Below are 21,278 nucleotides of genomic sequence, written 5' to 3' on the forward strand. Positions count from 1 at the left end.
TATGACTCTTGTCCTTATTCAGGTGTCTGTTGGAAATCTGCTCCTTAGACTTGGATCAGGACATTTTGGGAAGTAATTATTTGCTCTTTAGTGGAGTTCTGTCAAGGGGGGAGGTGCTGCATATATTGGCAACCTACTACTTCCCAGAAATTTCCCATTTCTGACCACAATGCACTAATAGTTGGAGTTCCTACTTGGTAAACTTTGGTGGGGCTTCTCAGCTTTGACGTTAATATTTTCCATCATTCCCCGAAATGACAGCTTTTTTCCCAGGTAATAAAACTAACCACCTACCTTCAGGTGACCTTTTTAGCTCTTTGGTGTCTTCGGTTAAGTGAACAACACTTACCTGTTTAACTTCTTACTAATGCAAATATCTCATCGGCTCAAAATGGTCTCACTGTTTTTACGGTTTTCTTAACAAGTCAGAGTGCTCGGTCCTAAAAAGGCCTCCAACGTCACAACCTAACCTCAACCTAATAGAGCACTTTTGGAATGTGGTGGAACGAGAGATCCGCATCATGGATGTGCAGCTGCGTGACGCTATCATGTCAATATGGACCAAAAATATCTGAGGAATGTTTCCTGCACTTTGCTGAATCTACGCTATGAAGAACTGTGCCTAATAAAGTGTCCAGTGAGTCATTTTTCTCAGAAATAAAACACTGTTTGTTCCACTTTGTGCGCAGATCAAAAATTTGTAAATGACTTTTCCCCCCTTTGTGGTTTTTTTGAAAATTAAGGCAGAAACCTTAAGAGATGTGAAACATATATCATGTAGTTGCCAGTTGTTCATAACCTGCTACACAAAAATTTGATTTGTCGGGCAGACCTTTATATCTTTAGTCACAGCCACTTCCAGGGCTGCCTGCTGTGTGTGTGTCACAAAACTAACTCAGTGGCCAGAGTTGGGAATGAGAGGCAGGTGTTTGAAGGAGGAGAGCATTACAGCACCATGTGCTGATCTGGAGTCTGGATCTAAGTAAATATTTTAACTATATTTTTACAATGTACTTTAGTAATATTTTTTTTAATGTAATTTTTATGCGAAATGCAGAATGATCCATCTATCCAGCCAGCCCATGAATATTTCATCCCACACTTCGAAAGCAGCTCATTTAAGCAGGAAAACCACAGACCTGGCAACCCTGGATGTTTTCCTCCATTTCCAGTCTTTAGTCTACATTAAGCTGGCTCGGACTGCACATTTGCCATTAAAGCTAACTCTCCAAGAATGCGAACATGCATATATTGGCTCGGAGCAGGATGCATTTGCCTGGAAGGCTGCAGTCATTCTGTTCCCCGATATTGTGTCAATGGTTATCAGTGCTGGCTAAACACAACCTGCACTTTAAAACTTAAGTGCACACCAAACTAAAAATTTTCTGTTATTCCTGATTGTGAAAAAAATGATCATCTATTAGAAAATCTAGATAACATCTGTTTTTTATTAAAACCTGCAAAAACCTCTTTTGAAAACGTAGAAATTGAAATTGGCCCAACAGAAGCTCTAAAGGGACGAGGAGTGGTTGCAGTATTCATAAGTGAGAAGAAGGGTTCAAATCTGACATCACTGGGACAGAGAAAGAAGAATGCGCCCCACACCTCTCGGTTTCAACCAGCAGAAGCAGGGGAAAGGGTTTCATTCACTAATACAAGGGTGTGGCTGTGCAGTCTTCAGCATTCTTATCGGGGGATTTTCTGACTCATAGCTGCTCTTTCAGAGGAGTTTAAAATGGCCTTTGTTCCAGATGAACCCCTCGCCTGGATAATAAGATTTCTCAGTTCTGAACATTTTTTTCCCCGTTTTATTTTAGCCTTTATTTAATAATGAAAATGAGAAAATATGATCATCTCCTTCTTGTGATTTGTTTCGCCACTCAAACTCAAATTACAGCGTACACAGTCGAGGCAGAAACGGCCAGCTTTACTTGGCCTGTGCAGGCTTTTGCATATTCCTCCTCAGCGGGAAGCACCATGTTTCTACATGAATGAACATGGCTGAGTTGTTAGAAGGCTGAATAGTGAAACAGGCTCGATCTGCATTACACAGGAAAGGAAGCTGCTCTTTGATACCGGTGGCATGCAGAGCTGTGTCCAATTCTGTAAGAGACTCGGCAAGCACAAGAAAGAATTGCATTCCTCTCGTCTAAAGTGGCGTCAGATGCATAGTGCACTGAGTTATGCAAGACCACGAGATAAAAAAGAAAATCTGTCTTTGTTTAACGCACAGCCCACAGAAACGACCATAAAACTGGTAGACTAGGAAGAATAACCCAAGAACCTAAAAGGAAAAACCAATGAATGGATCTTGCATAATGTCATGTGCGTGTAAACAAACTGTATAAAGCATAGCTTGTAAGTATAGCTGCAGCATGTTATAGGCCCTTTGTAACAGTCTTCTTCATTCATTGTCTTTTGTCGGTGGCTACGACTGATTGAGTAATGTCTGGTATGCTGGTGGCAGCTGAAATCCAGAAAAGGAAAGAAGGAAGGAGCCTGCTAGTACTGGACCGAGCTCTTTGGTCCAAGATTCAGAGGCGGAAAAATGTCTGGAAGTGTCTTAACATGGTCCTGTAAACAAGGCGGAAGCAGGAGTCAGCCCATCTGTCTCAGAGAAAGGTGGCAGATTAAAGGGTATTCATGCAGTCTGGCAGTTAAGACGAGGAACCCATGCTCACCTCTCACACCTCTATGCAACACACACAACACACATCCCACAGGGAGTTTTCTTGCGTTCCGAAAATGTAGAGGGAATGCTCTTTCTGGAAGTTCGGTCTTGGAAAATCGTCATCCTATGTGTCGGTGAGGGTGTGCCAGTGGCAGACCTGCTGTCCCTCAGCCTCCTTCATCTCTGTCCAGTGGGCCTGCTGCTCCTCGCTGGTGCTGTTGAGGCCCAGGGAGACCCAGCCCAGCCTCTCCCTGGGCCTCATGCTGCTCCGGCGGCAGAACACCGACACCACTAGTGACACCTCGGACAGCTGGAAGAGCGCCACCTGGAACACGAATGTCTCCTTGTAGATCGGATTGGGCTGGCCACGGCAAACGGCCGTCTTACACTTGGACATCTCCTTTCCCTTTGAGTCCAGCATGGTCAGCTTCACATAGGTGTCTGAAAGGAAGCATTGGAGGAGAGAAGTGAGACATTGCCATCAAGTGGTCGGACATGTGTACTACAGCAGGAGGTACGGAGTGTCTTAATAATAGCTCTCAACACCAAGAACGCTATAATTGCCTCACTCCTAAAACTCATGCTGCTGGTGGATTTTTTTTAAACTGTGGAACTCTTTGAAAACTGCAAATGAAGTCTCATTAATCTATTTCATATTTGCTGGCAGCAGATTTCTGAAATATTCTGCACATAAATTATAAATGATGCCAAAGGAAAGTGACCTTTAGAACATGCAAGCAAGTCAGTGCAGGGTAGAAAACTAAAAACTTTGTGGCTTGCGAAGGACTACTGACTGACATGACTGACATTTCTGGGAAGCTACTTTCTTGCCAAGATACTGATCTCTATCAGCTTAGTAAATATGGAGTTAGAGCCTGGAGAAAGTTGGATTATCTCAGAGTAACAACAGGAGAAAACAGCAAACCAGCCAAGGGCTGACCTAATTTAACTAATTCTGTAGAGTCAGTCTAATGCTCCTCTGACTGTGCCACTTCTCATGTTAGCAAGCTGTTCCCTCGATGCTTACATTTGGAAACAGCAAACTTGGTTTACTGAGGTTACTACTAAAAAAACAACTGTGTCTGTTAAACTAAAAACACATTAAACGTTAATAAAAAAAAAAACCTAAATGAAATGCACTACATGGATCTGCACTATTAGCCAAAAGTTTCCTACCAATCAAATCTTTAATCCAACAAATGTTTTTGTAACTGACATTCGTTCACCACATTAATGCACAACTAGCTGAGCTCCCAGCTCTAGATTTATATATATAACATAAAGAAGTGAGAGCTGAATTCACCCTGTCTGACAAGAAAGCAAAATGCTGAAGTCTGGCCTCAGAGGACCAAACCTAAGAATGCTACAAACTGGTACCTACGGTGCGTAATGTAGTGCACAAAAGTCTTGATCTACCTCCCATTTCTTTATATTTTGCAAGAAAGAATGAATGAAATGTGCAAATAAATACATGGAAACATGCAGTAAATAAGGGAAATAAAACAAAGTTTGTAAAATTCTAACAAACTTGGTATGACCACCTTTGTTCTTCAGCGAAGTCTGAACTCTCATAGCCAAGCTTTCTTGTAATTTCTCCAAGTAGTCTTCTCCAGGCTTCTTAACAGACGTTTAAAGCTCTTCTTTGGATGTTGCCTGCCTTTTGTTCTGTTCTCTGTCAACATGATCCTACACTGCTTCAATAATGTTGAGGTCTGGACACTGGGGAGGCCATTCCCCATTAAATTAGACCTGCTTGCACTGATTTTCAGTTCGGTTCTTGCGTAATTTGGCATACCTCATCCTTTTCTCCTCGTTTCCCTTCCTTAAGAGTGGTTTCTTGACAGCAACATTTCCACTGAGACCACTTCTGCTGAGGCTTCAGTGAACAGTAGATGAATCAACTCAAGTTTCAGATGCATCTCCTGCAAACGCGGTGCTAGATTTTTTCTTAGTTTGCAAGGATGGGACTCATAGCATTCCTCTGAAAATGGTCAGGTACAAGGACTGGACTGAAAATGAGTGAAAAAGCCTCCAATGCCCAACAAAAAGCTCTGAAGGTCCTTCAGAACGCCTGGAGAACATTGCTCAAGATCACTTTTAAAAATTACAATACAGCCTGGCAATATAAAGAGAAAAATGTAAAGGAATGGGAGATGGGGCAATACTTTTACACAGTTCTACACATCTGTACAACCCTCACCAAATCTACAAACGTACAGAAAGCTTACATTTAGTTTACTTTTGTCTTACCTCTCATGATATAAAGCTGTCCCCCTACGATTTGTTTTACACAACAAAACAGACCATCTGTGGCAGACACACACCATAGCACACACACCATTGGAAAGAAGAAAGAGGGGAAGCAGTTTAAAGATTTCAATATACAGCAGAAGGTCAGCTTTCACGGGAAGCACGGCGAGCATGACAAGCAGCAGGTCCTTCAGCATTTTGGCTTTAATAGCTTAGGTTATTAAAAAGCTGGTGTTCGTGCCAGGAAACGTTCAAATGTAATGATCCTCTATTTGCTTCTGTTGCATGCTGTTGGAAGTCCTGCCCATCTGCTCGGCCCAAACAATAGCCTGACATATCAGCACCCATTGGGGGAAGAGAAGTTTAACTGAACAATTTACAGCGTCATTCCACACTTCAACCCACGCTGGCACAAAAGCCCAAAGTTAAATATATGTACTTACTGACGGGTTTATCAGATGCTGTCGTTTTGAAGTGATTTCCCTTGATTACCTCAGCTGAGAGCTGCCCTGTGGCAGAGTTGTAGATGAGACCCAGGAGGATCTCGGGTGTGGATGAGTCTTCAGTGGAGCGATAGGACAGAGCCCCCGCACTGCGAGACACGCTCACCACAGAGCCACAACCCTGGCGAGGCAAAACCCAGAGGCACTTTATTTGAGTCAATTACCACTTAATCATCATTTAAAACAATAAGAAGCCAATAATTCATTAATCAACCTAGGAGTTAGGAGGGGCAGTTTGAGAGTGTGACAAAGACAGATTTCTGAATCTGTAGAGAATGATGGTAGAAATGTAACTTTCAGTGGAAAAAAGCATCAAAACTTATTCACCAAAACTTTTAAATGTTTTTTAAACCAATTTAAATGGTGACACTATACATGCAGTTTTTATGTCCTAGATGCCCACAGTTGCTTCTTAATAACTGCTCAAATAAAAAATAAAATAACTGCTTCTACAAGGATGTGTAGATGAAGGAATGCTGAAGATACTGATAAATAAAGTAGAAATGGTGTACAGCTGATATTTGAGATGTAAAGTATATTTAAAAAGTGTTCTCACTGTAAGTTCAGAGCCAGGCTCCAGGGTGACAGGTAGAGCAATTTTGCCCTGCAGGTTGAGCTTCGTCAGGTAGAACACCTTCTCTCCCAGGACCTTCTCTTTTTTCATCCGTCTGATGCTGTACAGGCGGAAGCGAACAGCATAGTCTCCCAGGGCCTCCTGCTCCACCCTGGAAAACTTGAATGTTTCTGTGAAGATGGGACACGGGCCCTTCTGAACGCCGGTCTTAGCACGTTGCTTCTTGGTGGGCAGCAGGACCAAGTGGACCTGCCACGAGATGTTGCCGGTCTGTTTGAGAGCAGGAATGTCAGTTGCAGCTGTGACAGTGACGGCCAGCCACTGCTCACTGGAATCGTACTCAAAGGCGACATCCAGGGTGCCGTATTTGGCGAGGGGCTCTGGCTCGTAGGCAGTGGGAAGCGGAGGACCAGAACCATCCTGAATGTACAGAAAAGAAAAAACAATTTCCCCCTCCTTTATGAATTTTACTTTAATTTCTGGAATGTTATTAATTTTTCCCCATTCTGACATAGTATTAGAACACTCAAATAATTAAGTCAGTTCAGAGTGTATTTCCACATTTTTACAGAAAATACACAACAAAAAAATGAAACTGTTGTCAGCGAACGTATCACCCAGCCCTTCCTGTAAGTGTTGATGAAGTGTTGCTCCCAACTTTGATCATTCCATCAAACTACAGGGCATCCAAAACAAACTGCTTACACGCAGAAAAGACAACAAACAGTAGGTCTGATCTCCCACCTCTGGCCCTAGAACAGCAGTGCTGTCACTGGGTATGTCCTCATCACAGGCTTTGTTGAGGTAACTCTCTGTGTCCTGGTCCCCGCTGGCCTCGCTGGAGCAGTGGGGGCTGTCACAGTGCTGTGTGGACAGCGCCCTCCTGACCCCTCGCTCTGAGCGGGATCGAGAGCCCACGCAGGCCCCTGAGCCCTCGTCCTGGTACGGTGGAGGCTGAGGTTCACCGAGCGAGGAATCTTTCTTTATCCTCTGGATGCTGCTGGCTGCTCTCACGACAATGACAAAGAGGGATGCAGAAGGAGTGTTACTGGAGTCGTACTGTGCTCTGCATGGAAACTCACTAGGTATGCAACAAACAGTCTAGCGACATACAGTGTCTCCTCAGTCTTTGCAAACCTATATTGTCATTTTAAATTCTTGTTAAATCTTGGAAAAACAATATTTCATGTACTAATATAGTGGTGTCAACCATAAGGTCTGGGGGCCATAATCGGCCTAGCAAAGACTCTAGTCTGGCCCACTAGATGGAAAATTATAAGACGTGCAAATATATTTAGACTTTTATTGTATTTTCATACATTTTACACCTTTTCCTACTGATAAAGCCACCCCCACCCCCAACCACTGTGCTTTATACTACTACTCCTGTTTTTGTGCTATTTAATGTAGAAATGTGTTTTTGTTTTTAACAGTGAGTCCACTTTTTTTAAGGGAATAAATGGAAAACTAAGTTTTATAATTTTATAATTCCAGGGTAGTCTGGGAAATGAACTACCAGAACTTTTGTCATTTTATACATTTATCATGTAGTTTAACTGTTCAGGCCCACTTATGGCCAAAATATACAAAGAAAACATTCCCTGTAAGCCAAAAGAGAAAGTAAAGAAACACATTCTCACTCATTATGTGTTTATACAGCTCTCTGCACTGAATCATACTTGGCTCTCTTCCACAGCATGTCTTTTGTCCTGTTTTCCTCCTCCTACCCCAACCAGTCGCGGCAGACGGCCGCCCCTCCTTGACCCTGGTTCCGCTATAAGCTTCTTCCTGTTAAAAGGGAGTTTTTCCTTCCCACTGTCACCAAAGTGCTTGCTAACAGGGGGTCATATGATTGTTGGGTTTTTCTCTGTATGTACTATTTTACGGTATACCTTACAATATAAAACGCCTCAAGATGACCGTTGTTGTGGTTTGGTGCTGTATAAATAAAACTGAATTGGACTGAATTGTAAAGAAAGCTCTTAGAACATTAGTTAGTTATCCCAACTGGCAAAGACGCACAGTAAACAAGGTCAGACAACAATAAGGGAGAAACAAAATGACAAACAGAACAACGCTGTCATCCCTTATGTAGCAGGTTTATGGGATAAACTCAGGAAACTCTTCTCCAAGCACGACATCCCAATGCACTTCACACACAGCCATACACTCAGACAAAAACTGGTTCATCCCAAGGACAAAACTCCCAAACACGAACTGAACATCGTAGTGTATGCAGTGCAGTGAGGAGTGCTCAGACCTCTACATTGGAGAAACCAAAAAGCCACTTCATAAACACAACATAGAAGAGCCACCTCGACAGGACAAGACTGAGCCGTACATCTGGATCTAAAGGACCAAGGTCACTCTTTCGAGGATGTCAATGTCCACATTTTGGACAGAGAAGACAGATGGTTTGAAAGAGGATGAAATAAGCCATCTTTGAACAGAGGGTGTGGCTTACAACACCAACTGTCTGCCACCTAAAATGTAGTTTTGAGATCCCTTTCCAGGTGCCTTTAATTCCCATTAATACCTTGCAATGGTTTCACATGAAACCTCTGCTGATAATAACCCACACCCTTTTTCACACTTTGGCTCGTGTGATGAGGCACATGATCAATACTGGCTCCTTATTCATATTCATATTAAATCTATTCATTAAATATGCATCCTGTGATTTTTTTCCTCATCACAATATTTGACAAAAGCAGCTTTAATTAAAACATTTAAAAGATCATTTTACAACAATAAAGATCAACACCACATTATGTTTGTGCAGTAAAAAATGAAGATACAGCCAGTTAGGTTAGATTGGCCTGGCATCTGAAACCTGGCAGGTGAACACAACACAATCAAAACATATCACTGCATAAAGATAGAAATAGTGGCTTTTAGAGATTGTAGCATGAGAATATTTGTTACTTCTGGATCAATCTGGGTGAGTTTTTCCCCATTAGTCCTGAGGGTAGTGTCATTATTGAATTATAACCAGATTCATGTATTTGGGTGTTAGACTGCTATCAATTTTCTATTCCAAGTCTGGGAAAGAAACCAAATAAATTTTACTTCCTTCTAGTAACAGACATTTAGCACTAACCCAAGATGTTTAGAGAAAAGGACACTCGCCAGAAACTCTCCATATGATCCACCAAAGAGACATTGGGGCTCAATGAAACGAAACCCAAAATATGTAGCTATTTCTATTAATTAAAAAAAAAAAAAACAGAATAGACACTACAATTACAGATAAATAAACACAAAAAGATGTTATGCATTTGATGTTCCGAGTTTAGTATTTATGCAATCTTAGATGATTCTTGTATGCATTGTGTTTTATGATTCTTATCATATTGTATCTGATTTTGTGGGGTTTTATGTTCAGCGATGTACCGTGTACGTACTTTTCCACTGCATGTGCTCTCACCCTGTTCACTGGAGGCCTCGCTGCTGTATCCTCCGTGCTCAGATGACTGTTTGCGTGTGCTGCTCCATGCAGAGGTTGTGTTCTGCTGGGCCTCGCCCTCTGGAATTCTGTCCTCCTCACTGTCTGATAAAACTCCCTCTGCACGTCACACATGGGCATTAATTCTAGTAAACCACAGATTATAACGTGTGCAATATTTAACGAAGTAAGAAACTCAACCAGTTAAACATGCAGCTGCTGAAACTGGCACACAACAGGTCAAAATTGTGAATTTTAGTGCAAGAACTTGAAAACATGAGCAGAAGAGAAGATCCAAAGGGCAGTGAGGAGAGAGAAGCAGCACACTCTCTAACCTTGGTTTCCTTTCTTTTTCCCCTTTTTGCTCTTCTTGCCTTTGTCCCTCTTTTTTTCCACATCCGAAGCCTGTTCAGTTTTTTTCGAACCCTCTTTTGCGACTTTCCCCTTTTTCTTATCCGACGTTTTCACTCTGGAAGACGATCTATAAAGCTCAGATTCTTCCTCATCGTCTCCCTCTCGCTCAGTGCCATCCTCTACCTTCTCTCCCTCCTCCTCATGATCTTTTTGCTCTTCCTGCTTTGACACCCTGCTTTCACTCTCACAACCAGATGAATGAGGAGTTTTATCATTGTCACCACTTTTTTGCTGAACAGCTGATTGGTCATTTAACTTCTTTTCTGTGTTTTCTAAATCATCAGCCTTCTCCTCTTGAGAGTCTTCTTCATTTCTCGGAGACTTGGCTTCTTTCTCCAGCTGCTTCTGTCTCCTTTCTCTTCTCCTCTGTTCTCTCCTCTCCTGTAGGTCCTTCTCCTCTTTCTTCCTCCTCTCTTCCTCTGCTAACTCGGCTTCTGTCTTTTTAACTCGCCAACATCCGTCCCTCCATTCCCACTCCAGCTGGCTCTGAGTGTTCTCTGCCTCGGTTGTATCACTAGTTTGGCTGTTCTTTGAGCCTGTGTTCCCCCCCTCTGAGTCTCTGGGCATTTGCCACATGCTTTTACTCCCGGACTTGCCTTCTTGCAGGGTGGAATTCTGACCCGATTCCTGGCTGCCGTTTTCTCCATCTTCCTTTTCCTGCACCTTGTCGATGATAGTAGTGACCTGTTCGGTCAGCTGGTCACTGACAGCATAGGTGACATCGCTGACGGCATTGGCGAGATCGTCCACACGACTGGTGACTGAGTCCAAGATGGAGGAAATGTTGACAGATGGGAGGTTCTGCTGGAAACTCTTGAAGAAGGCCATCTCTCAGCCGGGGTTCCTCCTGTCACCGTGCTGATCACTAGATTAGCTCATCAGAGGCACTGACACAACATGTGTTTGTTAGCATGGTGTGCTGGCAGTGTTACAGTGAGTGCTGACATGTACATACGCACCAATATGGTGGTAATAAGAATTATACTCGTTACAGGTCTCATGCTTAGACATTATCGGTCAGTGTCACGGATGTAGAGTAAGCCTAGTCATAGACTAAAAGAAAAATACAATTAAGACCACAAAAACAGCTTTCAGTTCAAAACTTAGACAAGACTATGTGTGTCACAGCAAAAGCAATAAAATGTGTATTATTCTGCCTTCAAAATAAGAAAATACAAAAACTGCAGTGTTACACATTTAATGGTTTAAGCCAACTGTGCTAACTCTTACTTCCTCTACTCTGACACTGTGCTGGTTTTGTCTTGGTGCTTTTTGCAAACAGCACACATTATGACTCGTTTGCAAACCGAACATTCAATAATCATAACAGCCTGAATCCACGGTGGATGAACTGTGGTAATTGTTGGGTCAAGCTTTTTGGCATCAGCGCTAATACATGCAACCAATTCTACACTGAACAACACATCACCACAATTCACCATCAGCCTTTTATGGCTGAGGGATAACAAGAGTTGGATGCACAAGTTTGAATTTAGTTTGGATTTTCCCTATTCAACCCAGGTTCAAAAAATATACATGCAGGCTAAAATGTGCTTACTTAAGCCTTCTAATAAGTGGTGCTTAAGGTTCTACAATGTCTTAACTTGACAAGGCCAAAGCCTAATTACTTCTCCTTAGTGATCATGATTGACTACAGAAAAATCATTTATTTGACAGAACTCAATGGACTGACCAATACTGAGAACAACAGGAAAGTCCAAGGAACCTTGTTGAAGACCTAAGAAGGACATAAGTAGACTTAGACAAGTTGAGAAGGTTTTAATTCTTAATCAGAGAGCAAATTCTGTACAAGTGTACAAATTAAGAAACAAAACAGTAAGCTGAGGTAATAGAATGACATCGTTTTGACTTGGAGAAATGTTGTCTCAGTTCATATGCCGTTGTATTTTTTTTAACAGAACACAGCTAAGAGGATGCAAAGCTGCCATTAATATCATAATGCAGCAGGTACAATGTTCAGTTTAAGCATGGCTCATAAAGATGTGGACGCGCTGTCATTACAGTGATGCCCACACGATAAAGCCGAGAGCAATCCAAACGTCTGCATAAATTTCTACAGATTTAATAGCGTAATAAATCTTTGAGTGTGTTCAGTACCTGGCTGGTTGTTCTTATAGTCACTGAGATGTGACAGATTGTCAGGACTCTCCATTGACAATTTGTTGTTGAGGTAAAGAAAAAACAGAGCCATCAATGCCATGAAAGCTGCAATGGAAGACAGGACACCCAGGAGCTCGGGAGAGACTGAGGAGAAGAAGAAGAAGAGGAGGAGCCATGAGGAACAAGCAAAGCAAGAACTGACAGAAAAAAAGAAATCCAAATGTTAGACTTAAACAGAAGTAATACCAAACCAAGGTATTTGATTAAGTAAGAAAAAAAGAGCCCCATGTTTTTCTAATAAAAATACACAAGGTGGTTACAAGCTAAAAAAAAAAAAAAAAAGTCTTTTGATCAGGACTCCTGAAAAGCCGCAAACAACCCCAGTCAAATAATTTGTTTTGTGATAATATCTTAAAGTTGCAATAAAACTCCTGCCATTTTGGCTTGTCAGAGGAGAGTTAGATATTTTTCATTTTAACAGATCCACTTCAAAGGCACACGAGATAAAATCTACAGCACTGTATGTAGGCCAACCATACTTCATGTAACCATGCAGCCCTGTGCTATTTTTATAAGAGCCTCAAAGGGACTGTATCTAACTGAAACCTAGACTCAGCAAACCCAGGGAAAAAAACAGACCGGACCTTGGTTTAATAGGCTACAACACAGACACAGCACAGTGTAATAGCCAGGAAACGGGGAAGAGAAGGTGGACAGTGAAGCATGAACTGCATTTCTAAAGATCACTTGAAAGGGCAAATTGCTAAATAAGAGACACTGAAACTGAGCGAGTTATAGGCACATATTACTGCCTTAACAAAATTTAATCCCAATAAAAAACTATGGGCATATTCATGAATTAATCCCTCTGCATTTCCATTTTTAAGGATTAGGTTGTTTTATACCCCTAATCCAAATTGTCCAATCACGGCTCATCGATTGTAACTAAGCAAAATACCAGAGCAATAGTATAAAAGAGTTTCGAGGGTTATGTTGAGTTGTTGTGTTATAATGTAACATAGCAGAATTAGATCGCACGTATCTCACAGCAGCAAACAACCAACTTTACACTGCAGTTACTCATTTAAATACTGTCTAAAAACGGCCACAGGCAGCTTTAAGATGCTGCTTCACGTCCCTTTAAGGTGAAAGCTTACACTGCTTACTGAAACCTCATTCACAATATTGCCGTGTTGTTCCATTTTCATTTGTGACACATTATATTTGGTGGTATGAGTTTGGTGAAATTGAAGATGACTGTTTGTTTCAACATTAAAACAAAACAAAGACATAAACCTGAGGTATATTTGGGACAACTTGACAGAGCTTGACAGTTGTTACACATCTGCATTGCAGCAGGTGGTCACATCCTGAGGACCAATCACCCGTCATTGATCAAATTGGTGTAAAAATCTGGTCTCAGATGAGAAAACGAGAGAGGAAAAACAGAGGTATACTTTTGCAAACCTTGTTACTGAACTTATTATGGACCGACTTGTCTCACCATGGCAACAGGCAGAGATGACTATAGCCTGACAACTAGCTGCTGCCTGCTGCAGACTGCCAAAATGGTGAATGCTAAATTCCCAAGAACGGCAAAAGAAGTAGGAGGGAGATAAGAGAGCAATGTGACAACAGAGGCTTACCTCCTCTAAATGAATATCCTCTTTAAAGCCAGCTGTTCCCAAAAAGCACTGCTTCTTAAAGCACTGATAGTAAATGATCTAAGAAGAGGGAGGGAAATAACAAAGTTGTCCAGCTCAAAAGTAATCCTACATGTAACAAATCCCTGACACTTAGTCTGGTCCAGCACTCGCCAGGCTTACGTATCAACTCTCACTCCCGACAGCAGTGTTGATTGAGGCAGAATGACCTCTGAGGCTACGAGAGCAGCAGCCATCTGTCGAAAACGAACAGCTTATGGTCCTGAGCTGCGGCAAGCGATGACACTTCATACATGGCCATATTCTGTAAATGTCAACAGCAGCTGAATAATTCAGACACCTGGGGTAGGTAACCTGAGCCCCCCCCCCCCCCCAAACGATATACACTGGAAAGTGGAGCGGAGCAGCAAAGAGGCCTTTGAAACAGTTCGCCCTCCTGTTTTTACATAATACCTAGGAAAGTGTGATATCTCTCTTAAGAGCAGAGCAGATTAAGGTGGATTTTTTAAAAACTCCGCTCTTTCATCTCATTTTATCCTCCCTGAGTGTGTGTGCATGTGCAATCTGTGTGTGCAAACTGAATAAACAAGATAAAAATAACAGAATAAATCTGTTTCTCACAGCATGTGAACTCAGGCTGAACTCCGGATTCTGAAATGAGCCTCGGGATTCAATCTACCTTTTTTCCCCAGGTAATGACTCCAGCAAGCTAACAAACAAACATGAAAGCACAGCCACCGAAGCATTCATTGAGAAAATAAATAACAGCCTGAGAGAAATGTGAGCTAGTTTGAATGAAGTGTCTGTGTCAAATAAAACAAGGGAAGCAAATTACTCTTTCATGTTCCTAATCTGCTAAGACACAGAATGACTAAAATTTCGACATTGCGAGTGCTTGATTAATTTACTTTGTTTAAAGCTTTAAAACTCAGTGGCGTTTCTGGGACATGCTCGTTATGCAATCTGGAATTGTTGCTTACACATGGACCTCTGATACGAAACAAAACCTCCACTCTGAATAAATCATGAACACACAGCTGCCTTCTTTTGCTGAAGTGAACCTAAACTTGATACGCTGTGCATAATTCACACATGAACCGTGTGCTTACTGAGAAAGCTATAGAAAAGCATTCTATACATCATATTTCAGTAAAAATTCACAAGCAAAAGAGAGTGCCTGGGGGTGGGGGGATGAGCCAGTCTTCTCCAGTCATGCAACAGAAAGGCTTAAAAATGCACGCACAAAGGCCCGCTTAAGAAATGGCATTATATCAAAATTTTATAATCTGCTTACATCAGAAAACTCACAAAATAAAGCTGAAACAAAGATCTGGAAACTTAAATCTTAGCAGAGGATTGAAAATCAGCTTGTGCTGTAATGCATAACAGATGGTGAATACACGTGTCAGATTAACTCGTAACTGGTTAATGCGCACATATGTAGCACCTGCCAAGTGGTAAATTGGTAAGATAAAAAATATATGCACTAAATTCACAGCCGCTAAAGGAATACTTATATTCCCTGTATTTGTTTTAATTGCTGTTATGTTTGCCCTTTTCGTTCATTTCTTCTTGATCTTTTTGCCAGGAGGGATAAAGAGTTCACACATCTACATGTCAAATGATTATTTTATACCTGATGAGGGTAAAGCTTTTACATCTTGAAACAGGACTGGGTAATTAATTTTTCCCCAAGGGTCCATATTAGAAATTGGGGTTGCTGTAGATGGCCTCTACCTATAGCTCAACTCACTTTTGCTCATTTTATAAGCTTATTGGTCCGTCCCTCCACAACAGTCCTAATTTCCCATGTGGCCCCTTGGTAAATATTAATTACTAATCCCTCGTCTACTGTGCAAACAACAATAAAACTAACAAAAACAAAACACTGTCATAGCTTCCATGTTGGAAAAATGAAGCCAATGCATAAGTGCCTTAAAGCTGAATCGTGGTATTGCCTACTCATTCAATGACTAACAACTTGCCAATCGCAAATCATTAGCAAGTTAGCAAGTGGTTCTCAGTCAGACCCATCTTTTCAAATCACATCCGTTTTCTGCAACCAAGATGGTGACAGTGAAAAGGTTTCAAAATGGAACTTCAAAAACCAATGAAATTTTCACAGCAACCACTAGGGCTGTTTGATATAACGATATATACCGGATGACGATATAAAAACGTCTATCGTTTAATTTTACGCTATCGTTTGTTTCGTGGTGTCGCAAAATAAACTGTTTAGGGCAATATTTTTTCATCGTTTTGATGGTCACTGTAGTGGCTATATTAATTTCTTAAAGTTCTCTCTTTCTCTTATATTTAATATAACCACACTACGGACGGAAAAGCGCATGTATTTATACGACAACGACGGTAAAACCATTGCGTCACGTGTCCGCTTGTTTATGTTCCACATAAACCTTTCACAATAAAGCTCAAGATCCTGTTGAGACTTTTCAAAATAAACTGAATCGCGTGAAAGAGCAGATTATTTACGGATGAGAAGCAAAAAAAAGAGCCGCCAGGTGCTAAAAAATAAACCTTAGACTCAAATGTTAGAACAGGCTTTTCCCCGCAGCACGCTGTGTAATAAATACTCAAAGAAAACGGCGGCCGTTAAAACTTATGTCTAAAAATGTATCGTTTCATGCATCGGCACCCTTGACTCCAGGTACATGACACCCAGCTGGAAACAGTCCACGCAAGTCGAGCTGCCCGAGATTCACAGAATTTACAAAAAAAAAGTAAATTTTTTGTGATTTATATCGATAGATGTCTTATATCGGGATATGAGATTTTGGTCATATCGCACAGCCCTAGCAGCCACAGCCATCTTTAATACTGTCTATGGTTACAACATGAAAACGGAGCATCACAAAATCTTAGAGACAATCCTACTGCGTGCCAACCGCTTGCCTCATTATCAGAATTTAATACAGAGGTGAATTCTACAACTTCTTATTTCAGTTTCTGGATTTGCAGTTATTCATCAGGGCTGATGTCTGTGACATTCAGCATTCAGGAACTCCTTTTTTTGAAGGGAACCCTGTCGGGAGGGCTGATAGACAGGAACAGCTACACTCCTGTGTGGAAAGATCATCCCTGACCTGACCGTTATTCACTGCATCATTCAGAAGTCCATAATCAGTCCAAGATGCTGTAGAACACTTTACCTAGCTGAGTCATTTTCAAATATTTCTTGATATTTAAACTCCAAAGCCTGCTGTTGATCTTAATGTTGATCTAAAACATGATGCCGCCCTTCCTGTCTGGAGATGCAGATGTGGGAAAGAGACCAACGCACCGCAGATGACACTACACAAGAAATCAGAATCATCAGTACATCATCCAAGCAGGATGTTTAAACAGGAATTTACTGCAATAGGATATTTATTATTTCTCTGAACTAACTGCATTTTGTGCTGTTGCATTTTCACATTATTACATATTAAATATTAAATGGCACAGCTAGTCAAAGTGGAAGAAGTGGAAGTGGGATTTAATTATGTCATGTTAAACCCATTTGTATTCTTTAAGTTTTATTGTCTAAAAAAGGAAATCATAAGACTTTTAATATTATGAATATTAAATTAATTAAATATAAATGCAATATTATTGTAAATACCCTGGTTAATTTCTTTTCTTGTTGTTTAACAAAATATACTCTTGAAAATGCACACACGCACGGTTTTAAATGTGTGGTTGCAATGTGGTCTTACCTCGTCTGGCACAGATGAGCTCATGAACACCACAGTTCCTCCCCCCTCCTGTGAGAAAGACGATGTAAAGCTGGGAGTCAGAGTTTTAAATATGACTTTATGCAATGTAGAAACATATGGTCTGTCCTCAGGTTAAATGAGACAGATGAACATGTCAGCAAACATAAAACCAATAGGCTTGAATGACCTTGTTTGCTTTTCGTGGTCTCTGTTTCTCTGTCTTTAATATATTGATGGGTATATTAGCCTATAGAGCAGTGTAGGCTATCATTAATCATCTCTATACCAGTAATAACCACGGGCCACTACAAAGGAACACTTTTAAAAATGCACTCTGCCACAGCTACTCTGAGGCTCAATGATGTCAAGAAGTCATGCATATTAAAGGCAGTAATTATAGCTCCATGCATTTTTTATAAGGCAACTAATAACTCATTGCTGTGATGACTGGCATGGATTCTACAAAGTAATTTCCTGTTTTATTTTGTAATTCCACTTAGCTATGATGCCTTGTCAGTTTTACTCTGTGTCTCTGTTTGTTTTCCGGATATTTTTTTTAATAACGCCTCTTTTTAATTAGCTGTCATTGTCCCTTGTTTATGCATCTCCTGTAAAGCTCTTGCCACTGGCCTTCAGTTCCCAGTCGAGCATTTTTTATTATTGCTTCTCCGTATCCTTTCCTGTAAGTTTTGAGCACAGGGTGGGTTTTGTATTCTAGTTTGATTTTTCTGGAGACATTTACTGCACTGTTTGCTTTGAACTGCCTTCCTGTGTAATCCCTTATTACTCGCCTAGTCACCAAAAAAAAAAAAAAAAATTAAAAAGGTAGGGTTCATTGATAGGCGCATTTTAGCCTTATGCTAAACAAGAAAATAGAATATTTCATCTTTCAAATAAATGCTCTTACATCTATTTTAGCCTTGTAGTTCTGTGGTTGTAAGGCTTTCCTTTTCGGTATGTTAAATAGAGGAAAAAGTCCATGTACAGTGACAGATGTGAACCCAACCCTTCAACAAGTCACTAAAAGTTCCTCTGTCAAATTGCTATATTTGGGTCGGCTCCTACAACTATAAGCAACAGCGTAGAAATTTAAAAAATAAAATTACATGAACCATTTCCTCGACAGATGCAAAAGCCCAGGCATGAGTTGCTTTGCTGGAAAATTATCAACATGATTTTGTAACGCAATGCAATGCAATGCAATACGCTGCTCTGTTTGGGTTATGGAGAAATAAGTTTTAGGATTTAGTATTTTCACTGGAATACAATTTCATAATGTGTCAACTGGTTGTTTTACATAATCGCTATGAGGCTTAAGTTAACAGTGCTTCCTCTCCTTCACATCCCCAAGTTTTTACAGTGACACATAATCTCTCTTTGGCTGAATAGTTCAGTATTGAGGCTCCAGTATCACCATTAATTAAGGTGTCTCTACTTAAGAGTTTGGCAAGGTCACGTCTTGGCTCTGAATTTAGGTTTATTATTAAATTAAAAATAGCGGCAATGTGTTTTATACATTCTGAAATTTGTTGCTGAGTTGTCTCAAACCAAGAAACAAAATTTTAGTGCATTAAGAATCCCTTCATAACGTTAAAAAAGGTGTATTAGTTTCTTCACATCCAGGACTGCACAAGATAGTAGAAGTGGCATGAGGTCTTGACTTTAGTGCCAGAGCAAAGAGAAAACTGTGACTGAGGTAGCAGACAGACCTTGAGCGACTCAATTCATTCTATTAATTCATTAGCAGAAATTCTCTGTTGTCTATTCTCACCAAACTTTAGTAATTCTTAGTGTACAACAAGTACTTGCCTTAAAAGCTCAAAAAGAGATGGATTTTTACAATAATAGAAGTAAATGTTGTCACTGTCTGTCTGTGTACAGTTGTGACTCATATTCTGCTTTCACTGAGCCAGACTTTAGGTTATATTTCTCCATATTTTCTGAAGGTCCTACAGAGACTTTCTATGGAAACTGCCTGTTTTTCCACTCATTTTTAGTCCAGTTCTCATATCTGACCATTTCCAGAGAATTGCTTTTTTTGTTAAGCCACTTAACACCGACCTATTAGTTAATATAACAATGCCTCCACATCAGTGCTGATACAGAAGGAGAAGAAGTCAAAACAGTAGGCAAAGAAATTGTTTTTTTCCACAGTATTTCAAACTGTTTCAACAAGTCCTGTGTATAATCTGCGAATCTCTGAACTTCTGTTCGCCAGCCACTGCATAGTAGGTGTGGTGAAGCCCTTACATTTCAACACTGGACCTCTCCACACCCTCATCCAATGATGTTCTAACATCAAGGTTTAAGACCAGCTTCTGGACCAGTGATTCCCAAAATGTGCCCCGGGAAGGTACTGCAGGTGGGCCGTGGTAATAACAGAACTTCAGTTTGAAATTACTCACAAGTATGTACAGTTACAAATTTATATAAATGTATTTATTCATATGAAAAGTATTAAAACTGGTAATATTTATAGACAACAGCATTTTGAATAAAATTTTCAAGGAAACATATCACCCTCTCTTATATTTGAATGGAGTAACGGTTTAAGATTCGTTGAGCCCCACAGATTTGCTGGTTTTTAAGTGGGCCGCAGCACTCTTGACTTTAGGAATGGCTATTCTAGACCAGTGGCATTACTGGAAAGGTCCCCAGGATGGGAATTTGGGGCAAGTGCCACCCATTGCTACCCTTCTGTACACGCCCCTGCTCAGTGACGCCAAGCTGCTGCAAATTTCATTAAAAATTTGCAATAAAACATCTAATTTAAAAAAATTACACTAAAATTCTTCTGGAGCTGTCTATCTTTAATTAAACCACACCACCTCTCTCAAGTGACACTGCGCAGGAACAAGCGCCCGTGAAACAATAAGACCCGTATCCGTGACAGCACGGGACAAGGCACGAGCCTACTTTTTGTCGCTGCCTGGTGATGTGTCCCGGTCACTCTCACTAAAGCCTGTAGGAGACACTTTTCCCTCAGCATGAAGGCTGTTAGATCCGCTGCACATGTTAGCTATGAAGGTATCTACAGCACGTGCAGCCATCAAATAAAGTTTGACAGCAGCGGAGTGTTCTTCAAATATTACAACCCTATTCTTCCGCCAAGTTATATAGTTCTTTAACGGAAGAAAAACAAAAAGTCATGTGACGCCAAGCAGCGGCATGCTAAGACTTTGTGTTAAAATATTCAAATTAATCGCTACGTGCTCACAGGTGTCCCATAACTGACGCTTTTTCTGCCGTCTAAAAACATCCCTAGTTTAAAATCAAAGCACCGGGACTGCCTGCTTGTCTCGGTTTACTCGCGAATCACTTCACGTGCACATCCCGAGAAGATAATGAGACCTCAGCGGTCCTGCATCAGTGCGGGTGTCCGCACTTCAGCATCAGCCCCGCGCCCCCGGAGCACTGCGGTATACTCGCCGCGTGAGTTACAGAGAAACTGGACCAGAAATTACACACTCGGTGAATACCGCGTGAGATTATGGAAAGACGTCCTCCTTCAGCCCCGTGCAAAGTTTCCCACGAGTCCCGCAGGACACCTGAGAGCGAGTACCTACCGTCAATCGCCATGATGCTCCGTCCCGGACTCTACCAACTGTAGGGGGGTGTGGGGGTGTGATGGAGGCGGCCGGTCATTCATTTGTGTGTGTGTGTGTGTGTCACAGAGAGAGCGAGAGAGGTTGTGTAACAGTTCTATATGTATATAATAATAATAATAATAATAATAATAATAATAATAATAATAATAATGGATACTTTATTGATCCCCATGGGGAAATTACTTGTTTTTCTCTGCATTTGACCCATTCACTCAGTGAAGCAGTGGGCAGCCCACTAAGCAGGCGCCCGGGGAGCAGTGTGTAGGGACGGTACCTTGCTCAGGGGTACCTCAGGGTAGCCGTTCGAACCGC

General features: G+C 41.1%; 1 protein-coding gene across 5 annotated transcripts; it reads right to left on the bottom strand.

Moving 5' to 3' along the window:
* Nucleotides 1-1,430: 1,430 nt before the first annotated feature.
* On the bottom strand, nt 1,431-21,023 carry syt14b (synaptotagmin XIVb). Of its 5 annotated transcripts, XM_080289558.1 has the most exons (10): nt 20,925-20,970; nt 17,359-17,406; nt 16,813-16,954; nt 11,976-12,122; nt 9,426-9,563; nt 6,743-7,002; nt 5,981-6,418; nt 5,365-5,545; nt 4,922-4,978; nt 1,431-3,112 (listed from the first exon to the last, which is right to left on the bottom strand). In XM_080289558.1, exons 3-10 carry the CDS (start codon nt 16,823-16,825, stop codon nt 2,796-2,798), a joined length of 1,551 nt encoding a protein of 516 aa, XP_080145684.1. In that variant the 5' UTR covers nt 16,826-16,954; nt 17,359-17,406; nt 20,925-20,970; the 3' UTR covers nt 1,431-2,795. The 5 variants fall into 5 exon arrangements, 4 of the variants coding, with proteins under 4 accessions (XP_080145684.1, XP_080145683.1, XP_080145681.1 ...); XR_013901681.1 differs by lacking the exons at nt 16,813-16,954; nt 17,359-17,406; nt 20,925-20,970 and adding an exon at nt 9,779-10,744 and having other exon boundaries at nt 1,431-2,574; nt 2,682-3,112; nt 11,976-13,231; XM_080289557.1 differs by lacking the exon at nt 16,813-16,954 and having other exon boundaries at nt 20,925-21,023.
* Nucleotides 21,024-21,278: the final 255 nt, after the last annotated feature.

Source organism: Astatotilapia calliptera, chromosome 15 (genome assembly GCF_964374335.1).
Source record: "Astatotilapia calliptera chromosome 15, fAstCal68.1, whole genome shotgun sequence".
Lineage (NCBI taxonomy): Eukaryota > Metazoa > Chordata > Actinopteri > Cichliformes > Cichlidae > Astatotilapia > Astatotilapia calliptera.

Coding starts and splice junctions, on each gene's coding strand:
- syt14b (XM_080289555.1), bottom strand. CDS start 10,685: ATGGCCTTCTTCAAGAGTTTCCAGCAGAACCTCCCATCTGTCAACATT. Junction 7,003..9,425: donor CGAGGCCTCCAGTGAACAGG/GTGAGAGCACAT, acceptor TCGTGAGAGCAG/CCAGCAGCATCCAGAGGATA. Junction 5,546..5,980: donor AGCCTGGCTCTGAACTTACA/GTGAGAACACTT, acceptor TTGCCTCGCCAG/GGTTGTGGCTCTGTGGTGAG.